Raw genomic sequence first — 24,924 nt, forward strand, 5'->3', positions numbered from 1 at the left:
TTTCGGTAGATGGTTAAGATTTAAAAGATTGAGACTTAAAAGGTATTTATGATGAGATGTTGGATTGGAAGGTAGGTGTTTTCTTCATTGAGAAGTGTATATGTTATTACTGTTTACACAGTTTTTCTTGGTTTTGTTTGGGTTTTGGTCTTTATTGTTGAATAAGGTTAGAAGAAAGGTTTGTTAAAGGGTGTGGACTGGAACGGGGGAGTGCCTTTTGGTAGATGTATGAGATCTTAGTGTTAGAAAAATATGTAAATTAATTTTATAATGTGGCCCATATGAAATAGATGTTGGACTTTGGACCAAAATATGATTTAATAAAATAAAAGGTCCATTGGTTAATGGGAGAAATTATATGTATACACCTTATGATATTTAATGAAAACCTAATCTGATGGAGATTGAGAAAGAATAAAAATGGGTTCTGTCTCTGCAAATGAGGTTGTCTCACTGGTTGACCATCAAGAAAGAGTATGACAAGAATAGGAATTCCAAGATATAGATTGAGAAAATGAGATTAAAGAAACTGCTCACTTAAGGACTCTCATGGATCAAGGTAAGTGTCTATCTCTATTATAAAGAATGTATAGAATGTGAGAATCATAGTTTGTAAGATCTTATACAATATGATTTTACAATTAAGAGCTTGAGAATTAAAGGAACATGATATATGTCATGATTTCATATGTTGATGTCTCATAATTCTCTAACATAGTTTGTTATTTCTTAGTGAATAGGATCTGTCAATCTTACCAGCATGCATATATTGTTATCATTTGGGTTAGATCTTTCTATATACCTTTGCATCTCATGATCTTACCTTAGTATAAGGCTGGAAAGGTTTTCTATCTTGCAGCTTAATTGTCTGATGATTGGATGGAGGCAACAAATGTTTGTTTGGATGTGGATGCCATGAGTGGAGTCATGTGAAAGTAGATCCCAACTTGATAATTAAAAGAATTTCATGTAGGACAAGACCTAATCATTTTGCAAAAGTTATATATGTGCTATGTTTTTGTAGTTGTTGTTTAGTCTGATTGTCTGATTGTTTTTTTTTTTAAGAATTTATATAGTTATAGTATGGAAGAAAGATATTGGTCCTGTTTTTTTTATGGGATTTTTCTCCTTTATTGTTTTTTAGGGTTGATCCTTAAACAGGGATTTTAGGTCATATCTCAGGGAATGTTTTCCATTTTTTTTTTTATTTATATAAAAGGTTAAAACATTCTTAAAATACTCTGTTTATATTTTATTCATTATTTATTAATAAAAAAACAAAATATTAAATAATGTATTCTTATCTTTCTCTGGCTCACACAAAAAATTATTTTAAATGTTTAACGTTGGTTGTAATTAATTGACGTAGTGAATACTTAATGAAGATAAATAAGTAAAAGATTACTATATTGTGATGGTGAATAAACTCTTGTGTTAGTATTAAAAATAGAAAATGGAAATTTTTTATTGACATTAACATAGTAGATAATGTCAAAATAGTTTTTTTTTTTAATGACATCTTTTACATGCACCCATAATTAGTGATTATTTTACCATCCTTTCATACTTTCTATGAAACTTATATTCATTAACCACAAGTACATATTTTACAAGATTGCACATGAATTAGGTTCCCAAATAATTAGGATCCCAAACTAATACCTTCTTATTTGGATCTATTGTAACATAAAAATTCTTATATTTTATTTTTAAATATTATGATAAAATTTTATATACTGAATCAATATTACATTAAAGGAAGGAAGGAAAAAAAGGATTATTCTGAAATACTTCATCAGATTCAATAATATCCAGAGAATTTTCATAAGCAATTTTGGAATAAAATAATTCTAATACTTTTCAATTTTAAATTTTTATAAGCAACATTTTTACATATTAATATATGAAAATGTAAAGTGATCTTTTTTAAATGTGAAACAGTTATGATTTTTAAATTCAGTATAATAATTTTTAACTATAATTATACAATTTATAATTCTCTATTACATATAGTTTCTTCTAAATTTTAATATATGTATATATACAATAAAACAATTCATTAAAAATGTGAAATTCAATTTAAAATAAGTTGAAAAAATTAACCAAGTGTTTTAGCGTGTAATAGTAATATGTAGGAGGCGTGGGAAGGTTAAATTTAACGAGCTAGCATTTAGCAGGTGTTAGAATCCTACAAAGAAGTTTTCATAAACCGATACGTGTCTTTGTTGCTGCATGCATGCATGCATTCATATTCTCTATGATCCACGACAATTGAAAGGACAATTAAAGAGCATCACGTGAAGAATGATGACAAAACTTCGACATGCACCTCGTATCTCGTGCAATTATTGTTTTTATCATCATAAATCTTGTCGAAGAACACACACTAATGCCTATAAATTCTTACCTGCAAGCACAAACTAAAACACATCACAAAACTCATAATAAGAAATCTGGAAAATCAAAGAATGGGTTATGTTAGGGTTGCTCCTTTGGCTCTCTTCTTGCTTGCCACTTCCAGTATGTACCATTCCATTCTTCTTATACTTTTTCATCGTTTCTGTTTACATATTTCAGAACTACAGAAAATTATTATATATACGTGTTCATTTGTTCTAATTTTAAAATGTGATTCTCAGTAATGTTTTCGATGAAGAAGACAGAGGCAGTAGTATGTTCAGGTGTTTGTTCACCATTTGAGATGCCACCATGCGGGTCAAGTGATTGTCGCTGTATCCCTTATGGACTATTTATTGGTGCCTGCACTTATCCAAGGGGACTTTCATCTGTGGCAAAGACGATAGATGAACATCCCAACTTATGTCAATCTCATGGAGAATGCATGAAGAAAGGAAGTGGCAACTTTTGTGCTCGTTATCCTAATGATTATGTGGATTATGGTTGGTGCTTTAACTCTGATTCTGAAGAACTTAAAGGGTTCTTGGCCATGCCTAGAGAAATATCCAAGTAGTGTGAATGGCTGTGAAAAGTGGTGATGCATGATGCATATGATGCATCTACTCCTACTTCTAGAAATTAAAGCTTATGATGCATCTATTGCTATGAATAAAAAAGAGTGTTCCATGTAACTCATAGTTGGTTACTGTACACTCCTGCCACATGAGTTAATAAACAAAAAGTTCTCATATTTTCTTTTGTTGAAAATAGATAAGAAAAAAAGAGACAAATAGTCACCATCAAGAAAAAAAAATTGGTACATAAACTATATTACATATAAAGTACTTATATAAAGGATTATTTAATTGTCTTTTCATTTAGTACGGGGCTTACATGCATGGCTTTGCAGCAATTAATAGAACACTTTGCTCACATATTCTCTACTATCCCACACAATCCATAACCAAAAAGTTCCCTGTATGATTAGGATCTTGTTCATAAATATGTTTGGAAGATTAGTTATGAAATTAAAAGACTAAACGTAATTTTAAAGTACATTAAATGTCACTTTAATTCATTTTATTCTTTGTTAAAAAAAATCCATAAGCACCCTTCATGTTAAAACATGAGGTTTGGTGGAGCCCTCACAACCCATAACATTATTTTGATACAACAACTGTTATTTTGAGAACTATTATGAAGGGCCTCATAAGATGATTGCACAGAAAGCAAGTATCATTCCATAAGCTTATTTTTTCTCCATTACCCACAAACCCACTGAATATTCTCATTAAGCCATCTCATTGATCACCATTTCTTATACTCTTACACCACCTAGACTATTTATTATTATTTTTGTGCGAAGAAAGGTAATATTTGTCCTTTTTTTTTTATGAGGTTGAATCATTTTAAGTGACTGATTTAATTTAATTGTTTCTTGCTAACCAAAAAGAATATTATTTTTATCTCCTAGACTTCTTCAACCTCTATATTTGGATTGTAACACCTCTAAACACAATCCTTTTGTCTTATAGGCGACCTCCACATCCTTTTTCCTAACAGAGCTAGATTGAAAAGTTTTAGACATTTTACACCTAACCCCCATACTCCTTAGTTATGCAAATATCATTCCATTTCAGCCATGATATTTTCCTCTTTTCATGCCCCCTTCCCCACAAAATATTAACCTCTTTTCATGCCCCCATCCCCACAAAATATTAATTTGGATTTCCTAATTCTTTTGTGAACCGCCTCAAGCATCTTGGAAAAAAAAATAACACTACAAGAAATTATTTATTTACATTACATACAGATCTGAATCCATATATAAATAAACGTTACATATAGATATTTACATACAAATTTAATTCAATATGTAAATAGACATTACATACGAACAATTCGTATGTAAAATCAAACATGATTACATATAGATTTATTCCAAACCAAACTAATATGAATATGCATATGTAAATGGATCTCAATTTCAAACTAAAATTGAATTTTAAATTCTCTATAAATATAACATTTATATCTCTACATATGAATTTCTTAGCAAATTAAAATTAAACTTTAATTTCAATAATAAAGTTTGTAAATTTCTAAAGTAAAATTAAATCTGAACAAAAATTAATTTAAATAAGAAATCAAATTTAAAAGATCAATACCATCTACCATGGAGGATGGATCACAGGACAAGTTTAGAAACAAAAAAACAATTGAAATCATGAACCCTAAAATAAGCCTCAAATTGTGTCTCATCCGCTCACGCCTTCGTCGCTTGTGTCTCCTTCATGCGTGCCTGTTGTTCTCCTCGTCGTCAACGGCGTCGCTTCAGTATTTTGTTGTTAAAGATATCGTCACTACTTGCAATAGCAGTTGTCTTCGCGTTCATCGTTGTTGCACCCCTACTGTCATGTTCGTTGTCACCAAATCTCGCGCGACAAAGTTTCAAATGACCAACGGAACTCGTTTCACCACCATCTACCACCGCTCACCTTCAGCAACGGCACTAGGCAACCGCGTGCATCTTCATGGACCTTCCCCGCAGCTTCACCAATGACGATTTTGAGGAGCTGGTTTTGGGAAATTTATCGTAGACTATGATTTAAGTAGAAAAGGAAAGAGATTAGGGTTTAAACATATAGAAGGATAGTAAATCTTAAGTGTTATCTGATATTTTTTTTTATTACAAAAAATCTTTTTATATGTTGGCCTAGCCTACCTGGATCATTAGAAATGTTAGCCAATCTTGCATCCGTTAAACCTTTGATATTTTAAAAATATTTTATTATAAAGTTTTCACATAATTTTTTATTTAATTTTAAAGTTTATAAAATCAATTGCGGCATCCGTTAAACCTTTGATATTTTAAAAATATTTTATTATAAAGTTTTCACATAATTTTTTATTTAATTTTAAAGTTTATAAAATCAATTGCGTAAGTTTAACCTTCACAATGTTTTATTATTAAAATAATATGTATTTATTATCCCACTTTTAGTATGTTAAGCCTACATGTTTTTTTTTTTTCTTTTCTTCTTTGTGAACGGACGTTAAATTTTTTAAATTTATTTATGTGGGTTTGACCGACAATAATAGTTTCCATTTTTGGGTCAATGCAAAATTTCGAAAGCTATAATTTGTAATTGTTTTGTAATATTTTTCTTTTAATGTACTTTAAAATTACGTTTAGTTAAAAAGGTCTTTTAATTTCATAACTAATCATTCAAGCATATTTATTAACATGATCCTATTTTATTAAAGAAATTCTCCCTCCAAGCATTAAATCGTACAGCAACTTTTTGGCTATGGATTGTGTGGGGCCGTAGAGAATATGTGAAACAAAAGAAAATATGAGAACCTTTTTGTTTATTAACTCATGTGCCAGGAGTCTACAGTAACCAACTGTGAGTTACATGAAACACTTTTTATTCATAGCAGTAGATGCATCATAAGCTTTAATTTATAGCAGTAGTAGTGGATGCATCATGCATCATGCATCACCACTTTTCACAGCCATTCACACTACTTGGATATTTCTCTAGGCATGGCCAAGAACCCTTTAAGTTCTTCAGAATCAGAGTTAAAGCACCAACCATAATCCACATAATCATTAGGATAACGAGCACAAAAGTTGCCACTTCCTTTCTTCATGCATTCTCCATGAGATTGACATAAGTTGGGATGTTCATCTATCGTCTTTGCCACAGATGAAAGTCCCCTTGGATAAGTGCAGGCACCAATAAATAGTCCATAAGGGATACAGCGACAATCACTTGACCCGCATGGTGGCATCTCAAATGGTGAACAAACACCTGAACATACTACTGCCTCTGTCTTCTTCATCGAAAACATTACTGAGAATCACATTTTAAAATTAGAACAAATGAACACGTATATATAATAATTTTCTGTAGTTCTGAAATATGTAAACAGAAACGATGAAAAACTATAAGAAGAATGGAATGGTACATACTGGAAGTGGCAAGCAAGAAGAGAGCCAAAGGAGCAACCCTAACATAACCCATTCTTTGATTTTCCAGATTTCTTATTCTGAGTTTTGTGATGTGTTTTAGTTTGTGCTTGCAGGTAAGAATTTGTAGGCATTAGTGTGTGTTCTTCGATAAGATTTATGATGATAAAAACAATGATTGTACGACACACGAGGTGCATCTGGAAGTTTTGTCATCACTCTTCACGTGATGTTCTTTACTTGTCTTCTCAGTTGTCCTGGATCATAGAGAATATGAATGCATGCATGCAGCAACAAAAAATGCATGCAGTAACAAAGACACGTATTAGTTTATGAAAACTTCTCACTAGGATTCTAACACCTGCTAGTTCGTTAAATTTAACCTTCACACCTCCTATATATTACTATTACAGGCTAAAACAGTTGTTTAATATTTTTTCAACTTGTTAAATTTAATTTCACATTTTTAATGAATTCTTTTATTGTATATATATATATATACATAGATTAAAATTTAGAAGAAACTATATGCAATAGAGAATTATAAATTGTATAATTATAGTTAAAAATTAATATACTGAATTTAAAAATCATAACCGTTTCACATTTAAAAAAGATCATTACATTTTCATATATTAGTATGTAGAAATGTTGATTATAAAAATTTAAAATTGAAAAGTATTTCAGTTATTTTATTCCAAATTGCTGATGAAAAATCTCTGGGCATTATTGAATCTGATGAAGTATTTCAGAATAATCCTTTTTCCCTTTGTTGTAATATTGATTCAGTATATAAAATTTTATCATAATATTTAAAAATAAAATAAATTTTACAATAACAGTAATAAGAATTACTGTTATTGTGATTGTTTAGAAGTGAATATAGATTAAAGCAAATAAGGATAGTTACAGAGGTACTGTGTGAGAGGTTGGTTCTTTGATTTTCCCTTTAGACTCTCGTGTAGGCTTTGAGTTAATATAAGGAAGTCTAAACTTGTGGTATGATAGGATTTGGTTATGGTTGTTGTAAAAGGATTGAGATTCTTATTAAGTGTCCCGTTTCATATAGTTTAATTAGTTTATTGGTAAGAAAAAAAAATGTGAATAATTCAACTCTTATACGTATTGGTCTAAAAGTCTCCAATATTTTAAATAAAAACTACTTTCCCTCACAAACAGCTGAAAAAAAATTATTCAACCAAAGAAAGATCACTTGTTTTTAATTGAAAACATGTAAACCAAAGGATTAAGACACCAATCTAAAAAGGAAAACAAACAGAAGAAACTTTGTAAGTAACCGAAGACCAAACCTTCAATTGAGCCAAAGAAAAAAATTTCAAAATGATAAATCACTCCTTTTTTAAAAATATGCTTATTTCGATGACGCAAAATCTCACTCACCAAAGCAATCCAGATATTTCCAAAAGTTAAATTAATGGCAGTGGGAGCATCGAATAAGTTAAAATGCAAAAAATGTGAGGCAGGCTCAAGATGATTTGTCGACTTCAACTCTTTTTTTTTATCAACAAAGAATAAATAAAATAAAGCACTTTAGGGGTACCCCAACCCTTGTACAAAAATACAAAAATCAAAACCAGATTCCTTGTACCCAACCAACTAAGAATCCAACAGACCTTACACCACATTACCCAAAATTAAAAACCAAAACAAGATACAAAATCCCCAATAACATCAACCCACCCGTGAAACACACCCTCATGATAGACACAAAAAGCAACACTTAAACCATGTATTTGCCAGCAGTCTGGCATACACCAAAACCTAATTGCCAAAAAACAACAACCAAACTGCGAGAAGAAATCATAAGTCAGACAGGCATGCACACAACACAAACACCTTCCAAGCGCAACCCAAGGGCACACACATCAATCCAACCCTGGCAGGTAGGAGGATCCAATGAAGCCTGCACAAAACACACCACTACTTCCAAGACATAAACATTAGTTAAAAAACCCCAAAAAATCAATCTTTTACCTCATACAACAATGAGGTTCCAAACACCAGTCTGAGTAGGAGAAAACAACTAATCTTTCTTTTACCGTGACCCAAGACCAAGTCTTCCTTTGTACCACAGTAAATACATCCACTAGATCTACCCACCCATTCTCAAACACAACCCTATTCCTGTGATTCCAAATTTTACTTACAATGCCTACCCAAATGTCAAGCCTATAGGTTTAAGCATCCTAAAATGCATTTGTGCATCACAATGTAGAATCGAAGAAGACCCCAGCCACTCGAGACACATACCCCAAATTCTCCAAGAGATCCTACATTCAAAAAATAAATGTCTTACCGACTCTTCTTCCACACCACACAGGGGACATCGATCACTCACCAAAGGTATACCATGTCTCAAGAGATTTTCCTTAGTGAGAATGACATTACATAGCACCCTCCAAGCTGTAAATTGTGTCAAAGGTAAAGTCTTTAAAGTCCAGAATTCCACGAAGAGTTCATCAACCACTACAGACTCCTCCCCCATGAGAATATTATAGGTTGCCTTCACTGAGAAGTCCGTAGAATTAACATCCCTCCAGAGCCATTTATCGGGCTTAAATCCACCCTCTCTTGTTAACCTCTCGTTATCCAACATATGCAATAAAAGAACAGCCAGACTGGATTCTCACACAAAAAGATTCCTTCTCCACCTCAACTTCCATGACCAATTCTTATTATTCCAAACCCAAACTTGTGAAAGAGTGTGACCAGTATCTAAAGATATCGAAAAAAGCCTAGGAAAGTTATGCAATAAAGGAACGTTGTCCATCCATTTATCCTCCCAAAACCTTATTTCTTTCTCGTCCCCTATTTCCCACAAACCTCTGTCTTCAAAATCATTACCCCACTCCTCTAACTTCTACACCTTCCTAAGGTCCCTCTACCAAAGCGATTCCTTACAAATCTGACCTTGAGACCTTAATCCCCTCCACCCACCATACTTAGAGTCTAGAATATCCTTCCAAAGTAATGGCTCCACACAAGCCAAGTTATTATGCATTCAAAGAACAAATGGCTAGTAGCTAGTCTCTTCTTTCTCCCCGCAAAAACAACAAAGCAAATTGTCCATTGCAACCCCATGTCTCGCCAGATTGACCTTAGTAGCAATCTTATTCTCCATAACCCTCCAAGCAGTTATGTGAGTAGAAGGCAAAACCTTAATCTTACAAAATTTGTTATACAAACTCGAGGAGTCCTCCTCTACCGAACCCTTTAAAAAACCACACGCGCAGTTAACTGAATAGCGTTACCTCCATCCTTCCAAACCCATTTATCCTTAATATCATGAGAGGAACTTGAAAATTGCACAACACCCAAAAGTTGACTAACCTGTTCCATTTCCCAAGCGAAAATACCTCTTCTCCAAGCCAAGTCCCACACCCAAATATTATTAACTCAATCTCCACAGAGAGAAAGCTTAGATTCTTAGTTTTGGGGAGTGTGTGGATTGCGGTCGTAAGGGAGATTTGGTTCCATAGGAATAAGGTCATTTTCACAGGCGGTATGGTGGATCACTCAAAAGTCTTCTCTTTGTCTCAGTTGAAGACTTGGTGTTGGGTCACATCCAAAGTCCAATCAGTCAGTTTCTCGTTTTCAGATTGATATCTTGATCCTTTGGTATGTCTGTATTCGATTAAGTTTGTTGGTTAACTTTTTGTTTGGTGGGTTGTTGTTGACAGGGTAGATTCTGTTTGGCAGTATGGTTGTTCTTTGGATGGTTTTTCTGTGAGATATTGATTTTTTTCGGTGTTTTCATTTCGTTTGGTGTTAATTTGGGCTTTTTGGATTGAAGGCTTTCTATGGGATTCAGGGTCTGTTGTTAGGTGTTTATTTAGTTATGGGTTGAGATTTTTGGATGGGTCATGTATGTATCTTGTGGTATGTATAAGGGTTAAATCACCCCTGAAGTAATTCCTATTTATTTATTATTTCTTGCCGATAAAAAAAAAAACTTACCTTGATACATGAGAGTCCCTATGTGAGCAATTTCTTTAATCTCCTTTTCTTAATCTATTTCTTGCAATTCCTTTATTTACACGTTCTTTCTTGATGGTTAACCATTAACATCTTCCTTTGCAGAGACAATCATTTTCTATTCTTTTCCAATCTCTATCAAATTAGATTTTTATTAAGTATCATTATTTATATATATATATAACTTCTCACATTAATCAATAAATATTTTATTTTATTAAATCATATTAAATCACATTCTAAATCCAAAATGTATTTCATGAGTCACATTATAAAATCAATTTACATAATTTTCTAAATACGTATTAAGAAATTAATTTACATAATTTCTATTATTAAGTAGGGGTTTGGCAAAGTCCACTATCCATTGTAAAAGGGTTTGGCGAATGACGAAGAGATAGCATGATGAATGATCGGTGGTGAAAGGAAAAGGGGTAAGGCGAGAGTTAATTTACAGTGGAAAGTGAAGGGTGGCGGTGAACATCCAGCAGCGGTGGATTAATGGCGGAGAAGGAGCAGTTGGGGCGACGAACAACTAGGATGAAGGTGAAAAACAGAAAATTGAGATATAGCATGGAACGATGAAAAAGTGTAGAGCGATGGAAGGACAAGAACAATGTAAGATTAGAGTAACAACGACAAAAGGTTTGGCAAACTCCTGTAGAGAAAATAGTCGGCTAATAGAGGCAATATTGTTTCCTAATGCATATAATCTATGAATTAGATTAAACTGGATTTTTAAAAGAAATTAACTCAATAAGGATAATTTTTTTGTTATCACTATCACCAAAAAGTCATGTTTTGAGGTTCTTGATCTTCACAGTTTGAAATCCTGTGTTTGACTGCAATACTTGACTTTGTTGCATTTCTTGGTCATCTGCTATAAGGTTCGGTGCTATTTAGAGTAACCAATTCTTATATTAGCTTAAAACACATACACCATTGTACCAATTTTTTTGTCTCGATGGTAACTATTTTTTTTTTTCTTGTCTATTTCCATGAAAAGAAAATATGAGAACCTTTTTGTTTATTAACTCATGTGGCAGGAGTGTACAGTAACCAACTATGAGTTACATGGAACACTCTTTTTTATTCATAGCAGTAGATGCATCACAAGCTTTAATTTATAGAAGTAGGAGTAGATGCATCATATGCATCATGCATCACCACTTTTCACAGACATACACATTACTTGGAGATTGCTCTAGGCATGGCCAAGAACCCCTTAAGTTCTTCAGAACCAGAGTTAAAGCACCAACCATAATCCATATAGTGATTGGGATAACGAGCACAAAAGTTGCCACTTCCTTTCTTCGTGCATTCTTCGTGAGTTTGACATATGTTGGGATGTTCATCTATCGTCTTTGCCACAGATGAAAGTCCACTTGGATTAGTGCAGAAACCAACAACTAGTCCAACAGGGATACAACGACAGTCACGTGCTGACCCGCATGGTGGCACCTCAAACGGTGAACAAAGACCTGAACATACTACTGCCTCTGTCTTCTTCATCGGAAACATTACTAAGAATCACATTTTAAAATTAGAACAAATGAATACTTCTGCATAATAATAATATTCTGTAGTTCTGAAATATATAAACATAAACAATAAAAGAATATGAAGAAGAATGGAATGGTACATACTGGAAGTGGCAAGCAAGAAGAGAGCCAAAGGAGCAACCCTAACATAACCCATTCTTTGATTTTGCAGATTTCTTATTATGAGTTTTGTGATGTGTTTTAGTTTGTGCTTGCAGGTAAGAATTTATAGGCATTAGTGTGTTCTTCGACAAGATTTATGATGATAAAAACAATAATTGCACGAGATACGAGGTGCATGTCGAAGTTTTGTCATCATTCTTCACGTGATGCTCTTCAATTGTCCTTTCAATTGTCGTGGTTCAGAGAGAATATGAAAGCATGCATGCAGCAACAAAAACTACATGCAGCAACAAAGACACGTATCGGTTTATGAAAACTTCTTTGTAGGATTCTAATAGCAGGTATCAGTTCATGAAAAAAGTTGTTTACGAAAATTAAAATTGAAAAGTATTACAGTTATTTTATTCCAAAGTATCAGTTTTATATATTCATATATACTATAGATTATAATCATGGCTAAAATTATATCTATCGAAATATATACTTCTTTTTACTAAATTATTATAAAAAAAATGTTGCACTTAAATAAAAATATAATTTAATTATTCTTACATTATGTTGTGACATTTCAAAGTACACTTCTCTGAATTAAAAAAATAATTTTGATTATTTTATAATAAAGAATATTTAAAAAATAAATAAATAAAATTAATATTATTTATATTTTCTCTGACCATTCGGGATAATTTTACTTATAATCAAGTATTGGGAGAATATAATAAAAAATAATAAAATGTAACTTGCGTTGAAGTAAGCAGTATGTAAATGAACATTTAAAATTAAATAATAATATTTTTATATCGGTGAAGCTTAATAAAGGATCATATAAAAAATTGTGATAATGATTTTGGTACAAGACACTCTTTATCAAGAAAAAAAAATGACATCATTTTGTTATAATTATATGTACATATATTTTGGTTCAACGAATCGTTAAGCTTTTGTGAAGGCTATTAAAAACGAATTTGAAATCTTTAGGATGGGTGACCTTAATTATTTATTAGAACTTCATGTGAAATAAAAAGAATGACATCTTTATATGTAATACTTAAATAGAGAAATGCAAATTTGTAAGCACTCTTATTGTCAACAAGTTGTCATCTAGATCAAGATGTGCTTGGAAAGTCAGTGGATCAAGCCAAGTATAAATGATTGAGAGGTTTACTCTTGTATCTTACTACAAGTAGACCAAACATTATTTTTGTTGTATGCATGTGAGCAATGTTTTAATTTGCATCAAAGGAGTCACATTTCAATACTGTCAAGAGGATTTTGATGTACTTGCAAGGAACTAATGAAGTTGTTTGTGGTATCCTTGTCATGTTTCTTTAAATTTAATTGACTATTTTAACTATGACTTTGCAGGATGTAAGATGGACAGGAAAATTACAAGTGGAATGTGTCATATACTTGGATCGAGTTTAATCTCATGGCATTGTAAGAAGCAAACATGTGTGGCTTTGTCAACAACAGAGGTTGAGTAAATAGCTGCAGGGAGTTTATGTACACACGTTTTACGATTAAAACAACAGTTAAGTGATTTTGGGATAATCTTGAATAAAATCTTTTATTTTGTGATAATACTAGTGCTATAAACTTGATTAAAAATTCTATCATGCATTCCCACACAAATAATATTGAGATTAAACATCATTTCCTTCGTGAACATATCTCAAATGGTAATTGTGAAATTAAATTCATTGGAAAAGAAAATAATTATCTGTATTTGTTTACTAAACAACTTGTACCGGATAGATTCAATTATCTCATAACTGAAATAGGTATCATTAGCTTAAGTCGAGAAGGTAAATGTTTAATGAAGGAAAGAGAGGATTCTTGGGTGTGGAAGGATGACAAAAAGCTAGGGTATTCGATCAAATTTGCATATACATTATCTAAAGGAATGAGGTATATGTTGGGAATATAGGCACTACTTTCGATGCAACTAGTAGTGTGGCAAGTTCTAATAGGTAGATTACCATCGAGAACCAACCTAGAAAGTAGAGGAATGGTTATGGAGAGTAAATTATGCGTTATGTGTGGGGTATAAGAGAAAACAACAAATCATCTCTTCTTTAAATGTAACATTTACTAAAAGCTAGAAACCACTTTCTACACTTCTTTAAATGAGGAAAAGATTGGGCAAAAAGCATATGAAGAGGGTGCTTTTGCTTCCAATGATACTCTCTCTACATGCGTCAGTCGTTCTACTCACGTATCTTTAGCTAACCTAGTTGAAGCAGTTGAGGTTTTTAAAAACAAAAATGTTTTTTTTACACGCTCCACCTACAACTCAATAAATATTAATATTTATTCATTTACAGAAATTTATAATTTTTTTAATTTTAAAAATTATTTTAACATTTTACATTTTACATTTTGCATTTTGCATTTTTCTTATGTTTTCATTAAGAAGTTTCTTTTTTCTAAAATATTTTTATTACAAATATTAATATTTTGTTGTAAGTATAAGGTGGAGTAGGGTGTCAAAATATCATAACCCTTTTAAAAATACGTACAACAAGAAGCCCATTTTGGATTCGAACCATCTGGTGAGTGATACATCCCACTTAGGCGAGGGAGTCCAGGGGTCGCCAATGGAAGGCCATGGGTCCGTAAGTGGGGAGAGTGAAGACCATGTTACATGTGGTACCCAGGCTTGGAGATCAAAGAAGGGTGAGAGAGGGAAAGGACAAGGGGCATTATCGGCGATGACGGAGATCCAAGTGACACTCATTGATCATGGAGCTCTCAAAATGACCCTCTAGGTGAGTCATCTCTTAAGGAAGGACCTCAAACTAATCTAAAAAACAATGGGGTCAATGAAAAAGAAGGAGGAAGAGGAGATGCAGTCACGTTGACTCTCTCACACCTACTAGGCATCAACGGTGAATCTATAGGGTGCATTTATAACATGCCTCCTCGTCATCAAAGGCGAAGAGGACTATTGGAATTGGGGGAATCAAGTATGAAGCCAAGGTGGAATGAAAATTCAGGAGTGGGATCTCCCAAATTAGGGAACAATTTCGTATCCAGAGTTGGCACTAATTCAATAACAATTCCTGATGGAGACATTATTAACTGTAATTCTAGATTTCGGAATGTTGATAATAGAGTTGAACCAAAAAATTTGTGGGAGTTGGGTAAACAAATAGGGATTACTTGAGGAGGAGGTTGTCAAAGAATTTGAATGTATGGAAGAGAGGAATCTTGAGGTCATGAAGAGGTATGATGAGGGTAACAAAAATGAGATTTTATGATTATTGTAAATCTGAATATAAGAGGTCTAAGGGGGGCACCAAAAACGAGATATCTAACATGAATTATTGCCTGTGAGGGTGCAAAAATTATATGTTTACAAGAAAAAAAAAAGCAAGTGTTTTTTCGGATGCTAGGTGTTTTTCTTTGTGGAGGGGGATGCTAGGTTGGATTCATAATGAAGGAGCGGATGGAGCTGGGAGTTTGTTATCTATGTAGCATAAAGAAGCCTTTTGTTTTGAAAGTCATCTGGTGGGAAAGGACTTCATTGTTGTTTTTGGCCAACACCTTAAATCTAATAACTCGTGTGTTGTGGTCAATGTGTATGCAGCATGCAACTTAAGTGAAAAGGTAGTTTTGTTGGAAGAACTTTCGTCTATCAAATCTGCACCTCAGGATTTGGTATGGTGCTTTTGTGGTGATTTTAAGATAGTTAGAAGTGTAAACAAAAGGAAAGGTGCCAGTGACAGGGGAACCCAATCTAGTGAGATTAAAAGATTTAATAGCTTTATTGAAAGGAACTTTTTGTTGGAATTGTCCATTATGGGCAAGAAATTTATTTGTTATAAGTCGAATGTACCAGCGAAGAGCAGGTTAGACAGAGTGTTGGTATCTAATGATTGGCTACAAAAATGGTCAATGAGCAAACAATATGTACAATCGAGAGAGGTTTTAGACCATGCTATAGTGTGAAATCTTTGGTTAAAGATTGGGGTCCTAGACCTTTCAGTACTATTGATTCTTGGTATATGGAAAGTGGTTTCAAGGAGCTGGTGAAAGAAAAATGGTTGTCTTACTTTGTACAAGGTAATGACATGATGAAATTCAAAGATAAGTTTAAATCTCTGAAGGTTCATCTTAAAGTATGGAACTGAAATGTGTTTGGGTATATGGACACGAACAAGAAGAATATTTTGAAGGAAATAGAAGTTCTTGACTCCCAAGATGATCAAGGTGAGCTCAAGTGAAGTGCCAGAGTGAAGAGAATGGATTTACTATGTCAATTAAGGGTGAATAACAAAAAACAAGATTCTCTTAGTAGGCAAAAGGTTAGAGTAAATTGGCTCAAGTATGGGAATTCCAACTCAATTTATCACTCGATTTTAAGATGAAGAAGACTAAGGAATGATGTCAAAGGTATGGAAGTTGGGGGTCAATGGTGTGAGGAACCTGAAGTCGTCAGAGGTGAATAAAAAAGGTTGTTTGAAGACAAATTTATGGATACTTATAACTATGGGGTTAGACTTGGAGATGTAGAGTTTAAATCCCTATCTTTGGAGGGTAGCTCAAGCCTCCTTTCCAATATTACTAAGGAAGAAACTCGGGAAGCGGTGTGACAATGTGAAGGTTCAAAAAGTCTTGACTCAAATGAATTTAATTTTAACTTCATTAAGAATAGTTGAGATGTTCTTAAATGTGATGTTGTTGCAGCGGTGCATCACTTATATGAAACGAACAATATCCCGAAAGGTTGTAATGCATCTTTTATAGCCTTAGTACCTAAAGTGCATGACCCCACAAAGCTTGACCAATATAGACCTATCTCCTTAGTGGGTTCCTTATATAAGATCATCTCTAAAGTGTTATCTGATGAAAGTCAATCGACATTCTTGAAGGATAAAGGGATGTTGGATAGTGTCCTCGATGCTAATAAGGTTATAGAGGAGCTCAAGAGGCATGAGAGGAGAGGTTTATGCTTAAATGAGAACTATGAAAAGGCGTACGCCTTAGGAAGATGTGAATTCTTATTTGTTATGTTGCAAAAATTGGGCTTCCATAGTAAATGGATTCAATGGGTTAGAGGATGCTTGGAATTTGCCTCAGTCTCTGTGTTGGTTAATGGTAGTCCTACGACGAAATTCAAACCAACGAGAGGGTTGAGGCAGGATGACCCTCTAGCCCCTTTCCTATTAATTGTTGTTGTCAAAGGCTTGGTTGAGTTAGTAAGACAAGCTTTAAAAGCCCATTTGTTTACAGGTGTGAAGGTTGGTAGGTATGAGTTAGAGTCTTGTATGCTTCAATTTGCTGATGATAAGTTTTTTCTTTAACTAAAAATTATTTTAAAATAAATAAAAAAGGAAAATGTTTGCCTTCTTTAGTTTTAAAATAAATACATAAAATAACACATATATTAGATATTTTTTAACATATACGTGATAGTTGTTGTTTAGTAGTTAAATTAGAGTAATTTGAATAAAGACTATGAAACGCAATGTTAGACCATCTAACATCAAAGAGATTATAGTATAGATAATATCAAATGACTCTAAGTCGTATTTTAATGAATCCAATAGTAAATTCAATTAACTAGTGTTTAACCAAGGAATGTCATAAATACATTAAAGATAAAAATTGTAGTTTTGATATTTTTAAAATAGTGTTTGAAAGATTCTTTGAATTAGGTCAATATTTATTTAAGTTTGATTCGATGAGAGAATTGAAAGGATAATAATTTTAAAAAAATCAATGATGAATTCATTGTTGAAAGAACTTGAAAATCAACATGTTTATTTTATTTTATTTTAAACATCTTTGATCCATACGTAGTCAATAAAAATAAAAATAATATTAATTTAAATTAATTTTTAAATATTTTTTATGATTATAAAATAATTAAAATTAGTTTTTAGTTGAGCGAAGAATATTTTGAAATATCATAATATAATGTAAGAATATGTTAAATATATTCATATTTAAGTCCACCATTTTTTATAAAAATTTAGTAAAAAAGAAGTATATATTTTGATAAATATAATATTACTTATGTCTATAATCTATAATATAAAATCGATATTTTGGAATAAAATAACTGTTATACTTTTATTTTAATTTTTATTAAATTTAATAAGTTGAAAAAAAATTAAACAAGTGTTTTAGCTTGTAATAGTAATATGTAGGAGGCGTGTGGGGAAGGTTAAATTTAACGAACTAGCATTTGGCAGGTGTTACGATCCTAGCAAGAAGTTTTGATGAACTCATACGTACGTGTCATCGTTGCTGCATGCATTTTTTTGTTGCTGCATGCATGCGTTCATATTCTCTATGATCCACGACAACTGAAAAGACAATTATAGAACATCACGTGAAGAGTGATGACAAAACTTCTACAATGCACCTCGTGTCTCGTACAATCATTGTTTTTATCATCATAAATCTTCTCCAACAACACACACTAATGCCTATGAATGAATTCTTCTGCAAGAACAAACTATAAAGCATCACAAAACTCAATAACAAATCTGCAAAATATCAAATGATACGTGTCTTTGTTTCTGCATGCATTTTTTGTTGCTGCATGCATGCATTCATATTCTCTATGATCCACGACAACTGAAAAGACAATTAAAGAACATCACGTGAAGAGTGATTACAAAACTTCCACATCATAATTCTTCTCGTACAATCATTGTTTTTATCATCATAAATCTTCTCCAACAATACACACTAATGCCTATAAATTCGTACCTGCAAGAACAAACTATAACGCATCACAAAACTCACAAAAACAAATCTGCAAAATCAAAGAATGGCCAATGTTAGGGTTGCTCCTTTGGCTCTCTTCTTGCTTGCCACTTCCAGTACGTATCATTCCATTCTTCTTCATATATGTTTTATCGTTTCTGTTTATATATTTCATAAAATTGTTATATATATATACAAGTTCATTTGTTCTGAGTTTGAAATGTGATTCTCAGTAATGTTTCCGATGAAGAAGACAGAGGCAGTAGTATGTTCAGGTGTTTGTTCGCCGTTTGAGAGGCCACCATGCGGGTCAACACGTGATTGTCGCTGTATCCCTTATGGACTATTTATTGGTGCCTGCACTTATCCAAGTGGACTTTCATCTGTGGCAAAGACGATAGATGAACATCCCAACATATGTCAAACTCATGAAGAATGCACCAAGAAAGGAAGTGGAAACTTTTGTGCTCGTTATCCCAATGACTATATGGATTATGGTTGGTGCTTTAACTCTGGTTCTGATGAACTTAAAGGTTTCTTGGCCATGCCTAGAGCAATCTCCAAGTAATGTGTGTAAGCCTGTGAAGAGTGGTGATGCAGATATGATGCGTCTACTACTACTTGCATCTACTGCTATGAATAAAACTAGTGCTCCATCCAACTCATAGTTGATTACTGTAAACTCCTGGCACATGAGTTAATAAACAAAAAGGTTCTCATATTTTCTTTTCTCGGAAATACATAAGAAAAAAGAGACAAATAGTTACTATCAAGAAAAAAAATTGGTACATTGGTGGATCCGTTTTTTAAGCTAATATAAAAATTGGTAACCAAGCATTCTTTTGTATAAGCTTAGTTAATTTTTAATATGTAACATCCTAATTATATGCTAGAGTAGGATTATTAAACATTTTGCAAAGAATAAATAATTAAAAATGTAATCTAAGCATAGTTATTTAGCTTTTTCCTTCGTCATTTCACTGTGCTAGAAGTCATTGTTCTAACATGCAGAGACACAGTATTACAGGGAGATTAATCTTTTTGATTTAGTGAACTAGAAGAAACCTATAATAAGACAGAGAACAAAAAGACTTCCATTTTAAATCTATCTTTTAGAGTATTCCGATACAAGGTTTGAGTAAGGTTTCTGAAAAAATTAAAAGGATCAAAATGGAAGCTTCTAAATTATACCAGTAATTTAAATTGACCGGAACTAGGCACCAATTGAATAATTAAGTATATTCTATATGTTAATTAAGTATATTCTATGGTGTACTACTTCATGTATATAAGTGATTGAAGAGGCATTTTATACTCAAGAGATACTAATGGAAAAGTAGATTCTATGAGGACTTATTATGAAAGTTATAATTCACTAATTATAATAATAAGTTGTGCAATGACAATTTTGTAATAAATTACAAGTTTTTCATGATGGTTCAATTAAAAACATCTTAGTAAGTAATTTTAAGTCAGTAAGTAATTTTAAGTCATAATTGTTTAGTTAGTATGTCATTTCAAAATATATTTCACATAGTAAGTCAATCGAGATCCTTTATACCATAAAGTGTTTGCTAAGATACAAGACAAAAGACTATATATACTACAAGAAAAAAAGGTTTTAATGGAGGTTATTTAACATAGGTTAATATAACTCTATCAATTTATTAAATTAGTTTAGGTTTTTTTAACCTTTGTTATTCCAAAATCTCAGCAAAATAACGGAGGTGTTTTAACCTTCGTTAAAATTTAAAGGTTTATTCTAAAACCTCAGCAAAATAATAGAGGTTTTTTTAATCTTCGTTAAATTTCAAAGGTTTATTCTAAAATCTCAACAAAATAATGAAGTATTTTTTAGCCTTTGTTAAGTTTCAAAAGTTTATTTTAAAATCTCAACAAATTAATGGAGGATTTTTTAACTTTCGTTAAATCCCAAAGATTTATTGTAGAACCTTCATTAAACAATCCAAAATTTTCAAACTTCAATAAATAAATATAATTAAATATATTTATAAATAAATAATTAAAAAATATATAATTTTAATATATTTATATATTTTATAACTAAATTCTCTAAAATTTTGAAAGTGTAACTTTACATTACAAATAAGTTTTCTAAAGTTTCAAAAAATTATTTTAAAAATTCAGCAAAATAATCTTGGATCATAAGTATTTCAACAACTAATTTTGGATAATAAGTATTTTAATAGTATATGCATATTTCTTATGATTGATGGTAGTTGGTTTATATAATTCCTATTATTTTATGCTACGAGCTCATACTTAAACAAAATTTGACTTATTTTGTTTTAGCTTTTGATGTACATATATTTTATGTGCAATTTTAGTTTTAGTTATATTTGTTAATATTTAATTATCATAATTTTAAAATATTTTAAATTAAGGCCTTTATTTTAAAATGTTAAAACTGTAGGTCTTAAATAAGAGGGGGTGAATTTTTTTTAAAAGTTTTTCGCAAATATTGAAGGTGGAATGGAAGCCAGTTAAGAATCAAGGAATAAGGAACAAGAAATCAGATTAACAATAAAACAAATTTGATTTAATGTGTTTCCAGAAAATCTACCGGTTGTTTTTATCAGTAGTTTATAAAAACAAAGCAAAACACAAATTTAAAGGAGTTAAGGGATAGAAAGATTACACAGCCAATTTATATTGGTTCACTCTTATCCAGGAGCTACATCTAGTCCCTAGAAAACCTTTGAATATTCCACTAAGCAATCAAACCCTTGATTACAAACCACACACCAAAGAGGTGATCTTGAACCCTTCAAGAACACACACCTTCTTTGGCAAACAATCACACCACAGATCATAACACCCTCTGACTTTGTGCAACACTAATTCTTTACATAAATACAAATCAAAGAGAGAAAAGGAATGATCACACCTTATACAATCACAGATTGAATTGAAAAAAAAAATCCTATTCCACTCTTAGAAAAAAAATCCAAACCCTTAAGTAATCTTGAAAAACCTTGATTTGAAAGAATCTTGTTAATCTCTTAAGTGTATAACAACTAGGAGCGTAAAACATATTATATAGGTTTCATTTAGCTGTTAAAAACATTTAATACAAGAGCCAAATTAGTTTGAAATCAATCAAATCAGTTTGAAATCAATCAAAATAGTTGTAACAAACTTAACAAATTCGAACTATCCAAAACATACCCAGACACCCATCATCAAAGTCTTCAAGCAATCCACATAGAGTTAGAGATATCAAAGTCAATGTTCAACAATCTCCTCCTATTTGATGAAGAAAAATCCCTAGTTTGCTTGTGTTGATCTGTTTGAATTTGAAAGCACTTGCAAAATATAAATTGTGCATGTACCAAAGAGCAATCATACCCAGGTTCCACTAGCAGCAATGAACCAGTTTTCACTGTGTGATTTCCTTAAAGAAAACCATCAAAACCAATGTGAAAGAGGTGCAGAATTAGAGTGTTTGCAAGAGCACTTTAAAGCATATAAATTCAGATTTAAAACCAGATAGAAACAATTATGTATAAGCATACAAATCAGATTAATTCTCCCCCTATTTGTCTTCACAAATAAAGTAGAAGAAAGAATAAAAACATAATTTAAGAAATAGTTTGAGAATCAAGAATACCCAACTTATTTCTTCAGAAGAAAAACCTATTTTTTGGCAAAGGCTTAGTGAAAACATCAGCCAGTTGCTTTTCTATTTCAATGAACTGCAGTTCACAATCTCCATTGCTCACATGATCCCTTATAAAATGATGACGGATCTCAATGTGCTTTGTTATGGAGTTCTGAATCTGATTTTTGGTGAGATTTGTAGCCCTTGTGTTGTCACAAAGCAAATGCACCTTGCTGACTTTCAACCCAAAATATTTTAGCTATTGTTTAATCCAAAGAATTTGTGCACAACAGCTTACAACAACAATGTATTCAGCTTTCGCAGTTGAAAGAGCCACACAAGCTTGCTTCTTGCTATTTAACTTGCACCCTGCAAAATTAGAATTAGAATATCCAACTAAATGTATAGTAGAGTGAGAAGGATACCATAAACCAACAAATGTTGTACCCTTTAGATATTTGAGAATCCTTTTGGCAGCTTTAAAATGAGATTCTTTTGGATTGGACTGAAATCTAGCACAAAGACAAACTGCAAACATGATGTCTGGTATGCTAGCAACGAGATAAAGCAAAGAACTAATCAATCCTCTGAATTTAGTTTGATCTACTGTTGTTCCAGCCAAGTCAGCATCCATATAACAACTTGTGGACATTGGTGTGATTGCCTCTTTGCAGTTTTCCAACTCAAACCTTTTGAGAATCTCATTGCAATACTTCATTTGACTTAGGAAGATGCCATCTTTAGATTGTTTGATCTACAGTCCAAGAAAGAAGGAAATCTCTCCCATAATATACATTTCAAACCCCCCTGCATAGCTGCCACAAATTCTTCACAAAGACAAACATTAGTAGAGCCAAATATGATATCATCAACATAAATTTGAACCAAAATGATAGCAAATTTGGACTCTTTAATGAAAAGAGTCTTATCAATTTTCCCTCTCTCATAGCCTTGAGACAAAAGGAAATTATTATGCCTCTCATACCACTGCCTTGGGGCTTGTTTCAGCGCATACAAGACCTTTTTCAACTTTTATACATGCTTGGCATGTTAATGATCTTCAAAATCGGGTGGTTGTGAAACATAGACTTCTTCGTTGATAAAATCATTAAGGAATGCACTTTTCACATCCATCTGGAATAGTTTGAAGCCGCTCATGCATGCAAAAGCAAGAAGTAATCTCACAACTTCCAATCTAGCTACTGGTGCAAAGGTTTCATCATAGTCTATGGCTTCCTCTTGATTGTATCCTTTAGCAATTAGCCTTCCTTGTAATCACCCCTGATTCATCCAGCTTGTTTTTGAACACCCACTTGGTTCCAATGATGTTCATCTTATCTATTTTAGGAACCAGGGATCACACATCATTTCTTGTGAATCGATTCAACTCTTCATGCATGGCAACAACCCAATTTTCATCTTTGAGAGCTTCACCAATTGACTTAGGCTCAGTTTCAGAGACAAAAGCCATGTGCCTGCATACATTTGAGACAGTTCTACGAGTAGAGACTCCTTTCTGAATCTGCCCAATGATGTTGTCCACAGAATGATCCCTAGGAATACTCCATTCTTTAGGTAACTCATTCTGCTGCAGAATTTCAACCGGTTGTTTTGCATAATCAATCAGTTGTTTTTCTAGGCAGGTTTCCAGTTTCTTAAGAATGATGTTTTGCTCATCTTCCTCTACATGATTCCTTAGAGATTCTTGTTTTGCATGGTTAGTCTCATCAAATACAACATGAATAGACTCTTCTACAATCATGAGCCTTTTATTATACACCCTATAAGCATGGCTAGATGAAGAATAACTAAGAAAAATACCAACATAAGTGTGGTTGAATTGTGATTCCTTGCTAGGACTTCCGTCGACGGCTATTGAGCATGTGTTGGAGAGCAGTGTGTCTACGGTGGAAGAGAGAAGTCAGGAGAATCGTTAGAGATATTGGAAAATGGGGTTGAAGGTTATTTCAGACATCAAGTCATTTTATGGAAATTTTAAAAGTGATGGTATTTTATGGAGGTTTTGAAACTCATGATATTTTACCGATGTTTTGAAACCCATGGTATTTTACGGAGGTTCTTAAACCCATGATATTTAACAGGAGTTCTAAAAGACTTTTTCTAAGGCTTAAAAAAACTCGGGGAGCACGTTCCCCAAGGATGGTTTAGCAGGGGAAACTGCAACCCTGAGTAAATGACTTAATAGAGATTTGAACCTTGAATAATGTAAAATTAAGTCTCCTTTAAAACCATTTTTTCTTGTAGTAATAGTTGTTGAAGAACTTACTATGATAAGAATATCATCAACATATATTATAACAAATAAAAATGTATTGTTATGATTACTAATGAATAAGGATGTATCATTTTTAGTCGATCTAAAACCAAAAGAAGTGAGAGTGGTACTTAGCTTATGAAACCATGACCTAGGTGTTTGCTTCAAACCATAAAGAGACTTGTTTAGTTTAAAAAATGTCTTCGTGTTACCATTCTCAAAACCCGGTGGTTAAATCATATAAACAAATTTCTCTAGGTCTCTATATAAGAAT

General features: G+C 32.4%; 4 protein-coding genes across 4 annotated transcripts; 2 read left to right on the forward strand and 2 right to left on the reverse strand.

Moving 5' to 3' along the window:
• Positions 1 to 2,412: 2,412 nt before the first annotated feature.
• On the forward strand, positions 2,413 to 3,148 carry LOC137821147 (albumin-1). The gene is made up of 2 exons (XM_068625610.2): positions 2,413 to 2,520; positions 2,640 to 3,148. The coding sequence occupies exons 1-2, from the start codon at positions 2,469 to 2,471 to the stop codon at positions 2,969 to 2,971; spliced, it is 384 nt and encodes a 127-aa protein (XP_068481711.2). The 5' UTR covers positions 2,413 to 2,468; the 3' UTR covers positions 2,972 to 3,148.
• Positions 3,149 to 5,752: 2,604 nt separating this feature from the next.
• Positions 5,753 to 6,482, reverse strand: LOC137821156 (albumin-1). The gene is made up of 2 exons (XM_068625623.2): positions 6,377 to 6,482; positions 5,753 to 6,257 (listed from the first exon to the last, which is right to left on the reverse strand). Exons 1-2 carry the CDS (start codon positions 6,426 to 6,428, stop codon positions 5,926 to 5,928), a joined length of 384 nt encoding a protein of 127 aa, XP_068481724.2. The 5' UTR covers positions 6,429 to 6,482; the 3' UTR covers positions 5,753 to 5,925.
• Positions 6,483 to 11,379: 4,897 nt separating this feature from the next.
• Positions 11,380 to 12,134, reverse strand: LOC137821135 (albumin-1). Its single transcript, XM_068625585.2, has 2 exons — positions 12,016 to 12,134; positions 11,380 to 11,892 (listed from the first exon to the last, which is right to left on the reverse strand). Exons 1-2 carry the CDS (start codon positions 12,065 to 12,067, stop codon positions 11,558 to 11,560), a joined length of 387 nt encoding a protein of 128 aa, XP_068481686.2. The 5' UTR covers positions 12,068 to 12,134; the 3' UTR covers positions 11,380 to 11,557.
• Positions 12,135 to 18,757: 6,623 nt separating this feature from the next.
• On the forward strand, positions 18,758 to 19,474 carry LOC137821174 (albumin-1). The gene is made up of 2 exons (XM_068625646.2): positions 18,758 to 18,869; positions 18,987 to 19,474. The coding sequence occupies exons 1-2, from the start codon at positions 18,818 to 18,820 to the stop codon at positions 19,319 to 19,321; spliced, it is 387 nt and encodes a 128-aa protein (XP_068481747.1). The 5' UTR covers positions 18,758 to 18,817; the 3' UTR covers positions 19,322 to 19,474.
• The last annotated feature ends 5,450 nt before the right edge of the window (positions 19,475 to 24,924 follow it).

The sequence above is a fragment of the Phaseolus vulgaris genome, chromosome 11 (genome assembly GCF_051622355.1).
Source record: "Phaseolus vulgaris cultivar YP4 chromosome 11, ASM5162235v1, whole genome shotgun sequence".
In the NCBI taxonomy this organism is placed as follows: domain Eukaryota; kingdom Viridiplantae; phylum Streptophyta; class Magnoliopsida; order Fabales; family Fabaceae; genus Phaseolus; species Phaseolus vulgaris.

Coding starts and splice junctions, on each gene's coding strand:
- LOC137821147 (XM_068625610.2), top strand. CDS start 2,469: ATGGGTTATGTTAGGGTTGCTCCTTTGGCTCTCTTCTTGCTTGCCACT. Junction 2,521..2,639: donor CTTCTTGCTTGCCACTTCCA/GTATGTACCATT, acceptor TGTGATTCTCAG/TAATGTTTTCGATGAAGAAG.
- LOC137821156 (XM_068625623.2), bottom strand. CDS start 6,428: ATGGGTTATGTTAGGGTTGCTCCTTTGGCTCTCTTCTTGCTTGCCACT. Junction 6,258..6,376: donor CTTCTTGCTTGCCACTTCCA/GTATGTACCATT, acceptor TGTGATTCTCAG/TAATGTTTTCGATGAAGAAG.
- LOC137821135 (XM_068625585.2), bottom strand. CDS start 12,067: ATGGGTTATGTTAGGGTTGCTCCTTTGGCTCTCTTCTTGCTTGCCACT. Junction 11,893..12,015: donor CTTCTTGCTTGCCACTTCCA/GTATGTACCATT, acceptor TGTGATTCTTAG/TAATGTTTCCGATGAAGAAG.
- LOC137821174 (XM_068625646.2), top strand. CDS start 18,818: ATGGCCAATGTTAGGGTTGCTCCTTTGGCTCTCTTCTTGCTTGCCACT. Junction 18,870..18,986: donor CTTCTTGCTTGCCACTTCCA/GTACGTATCATT, acceptor TGTGATTCTCAG/TAATGTTTCCGATGAAGAAG.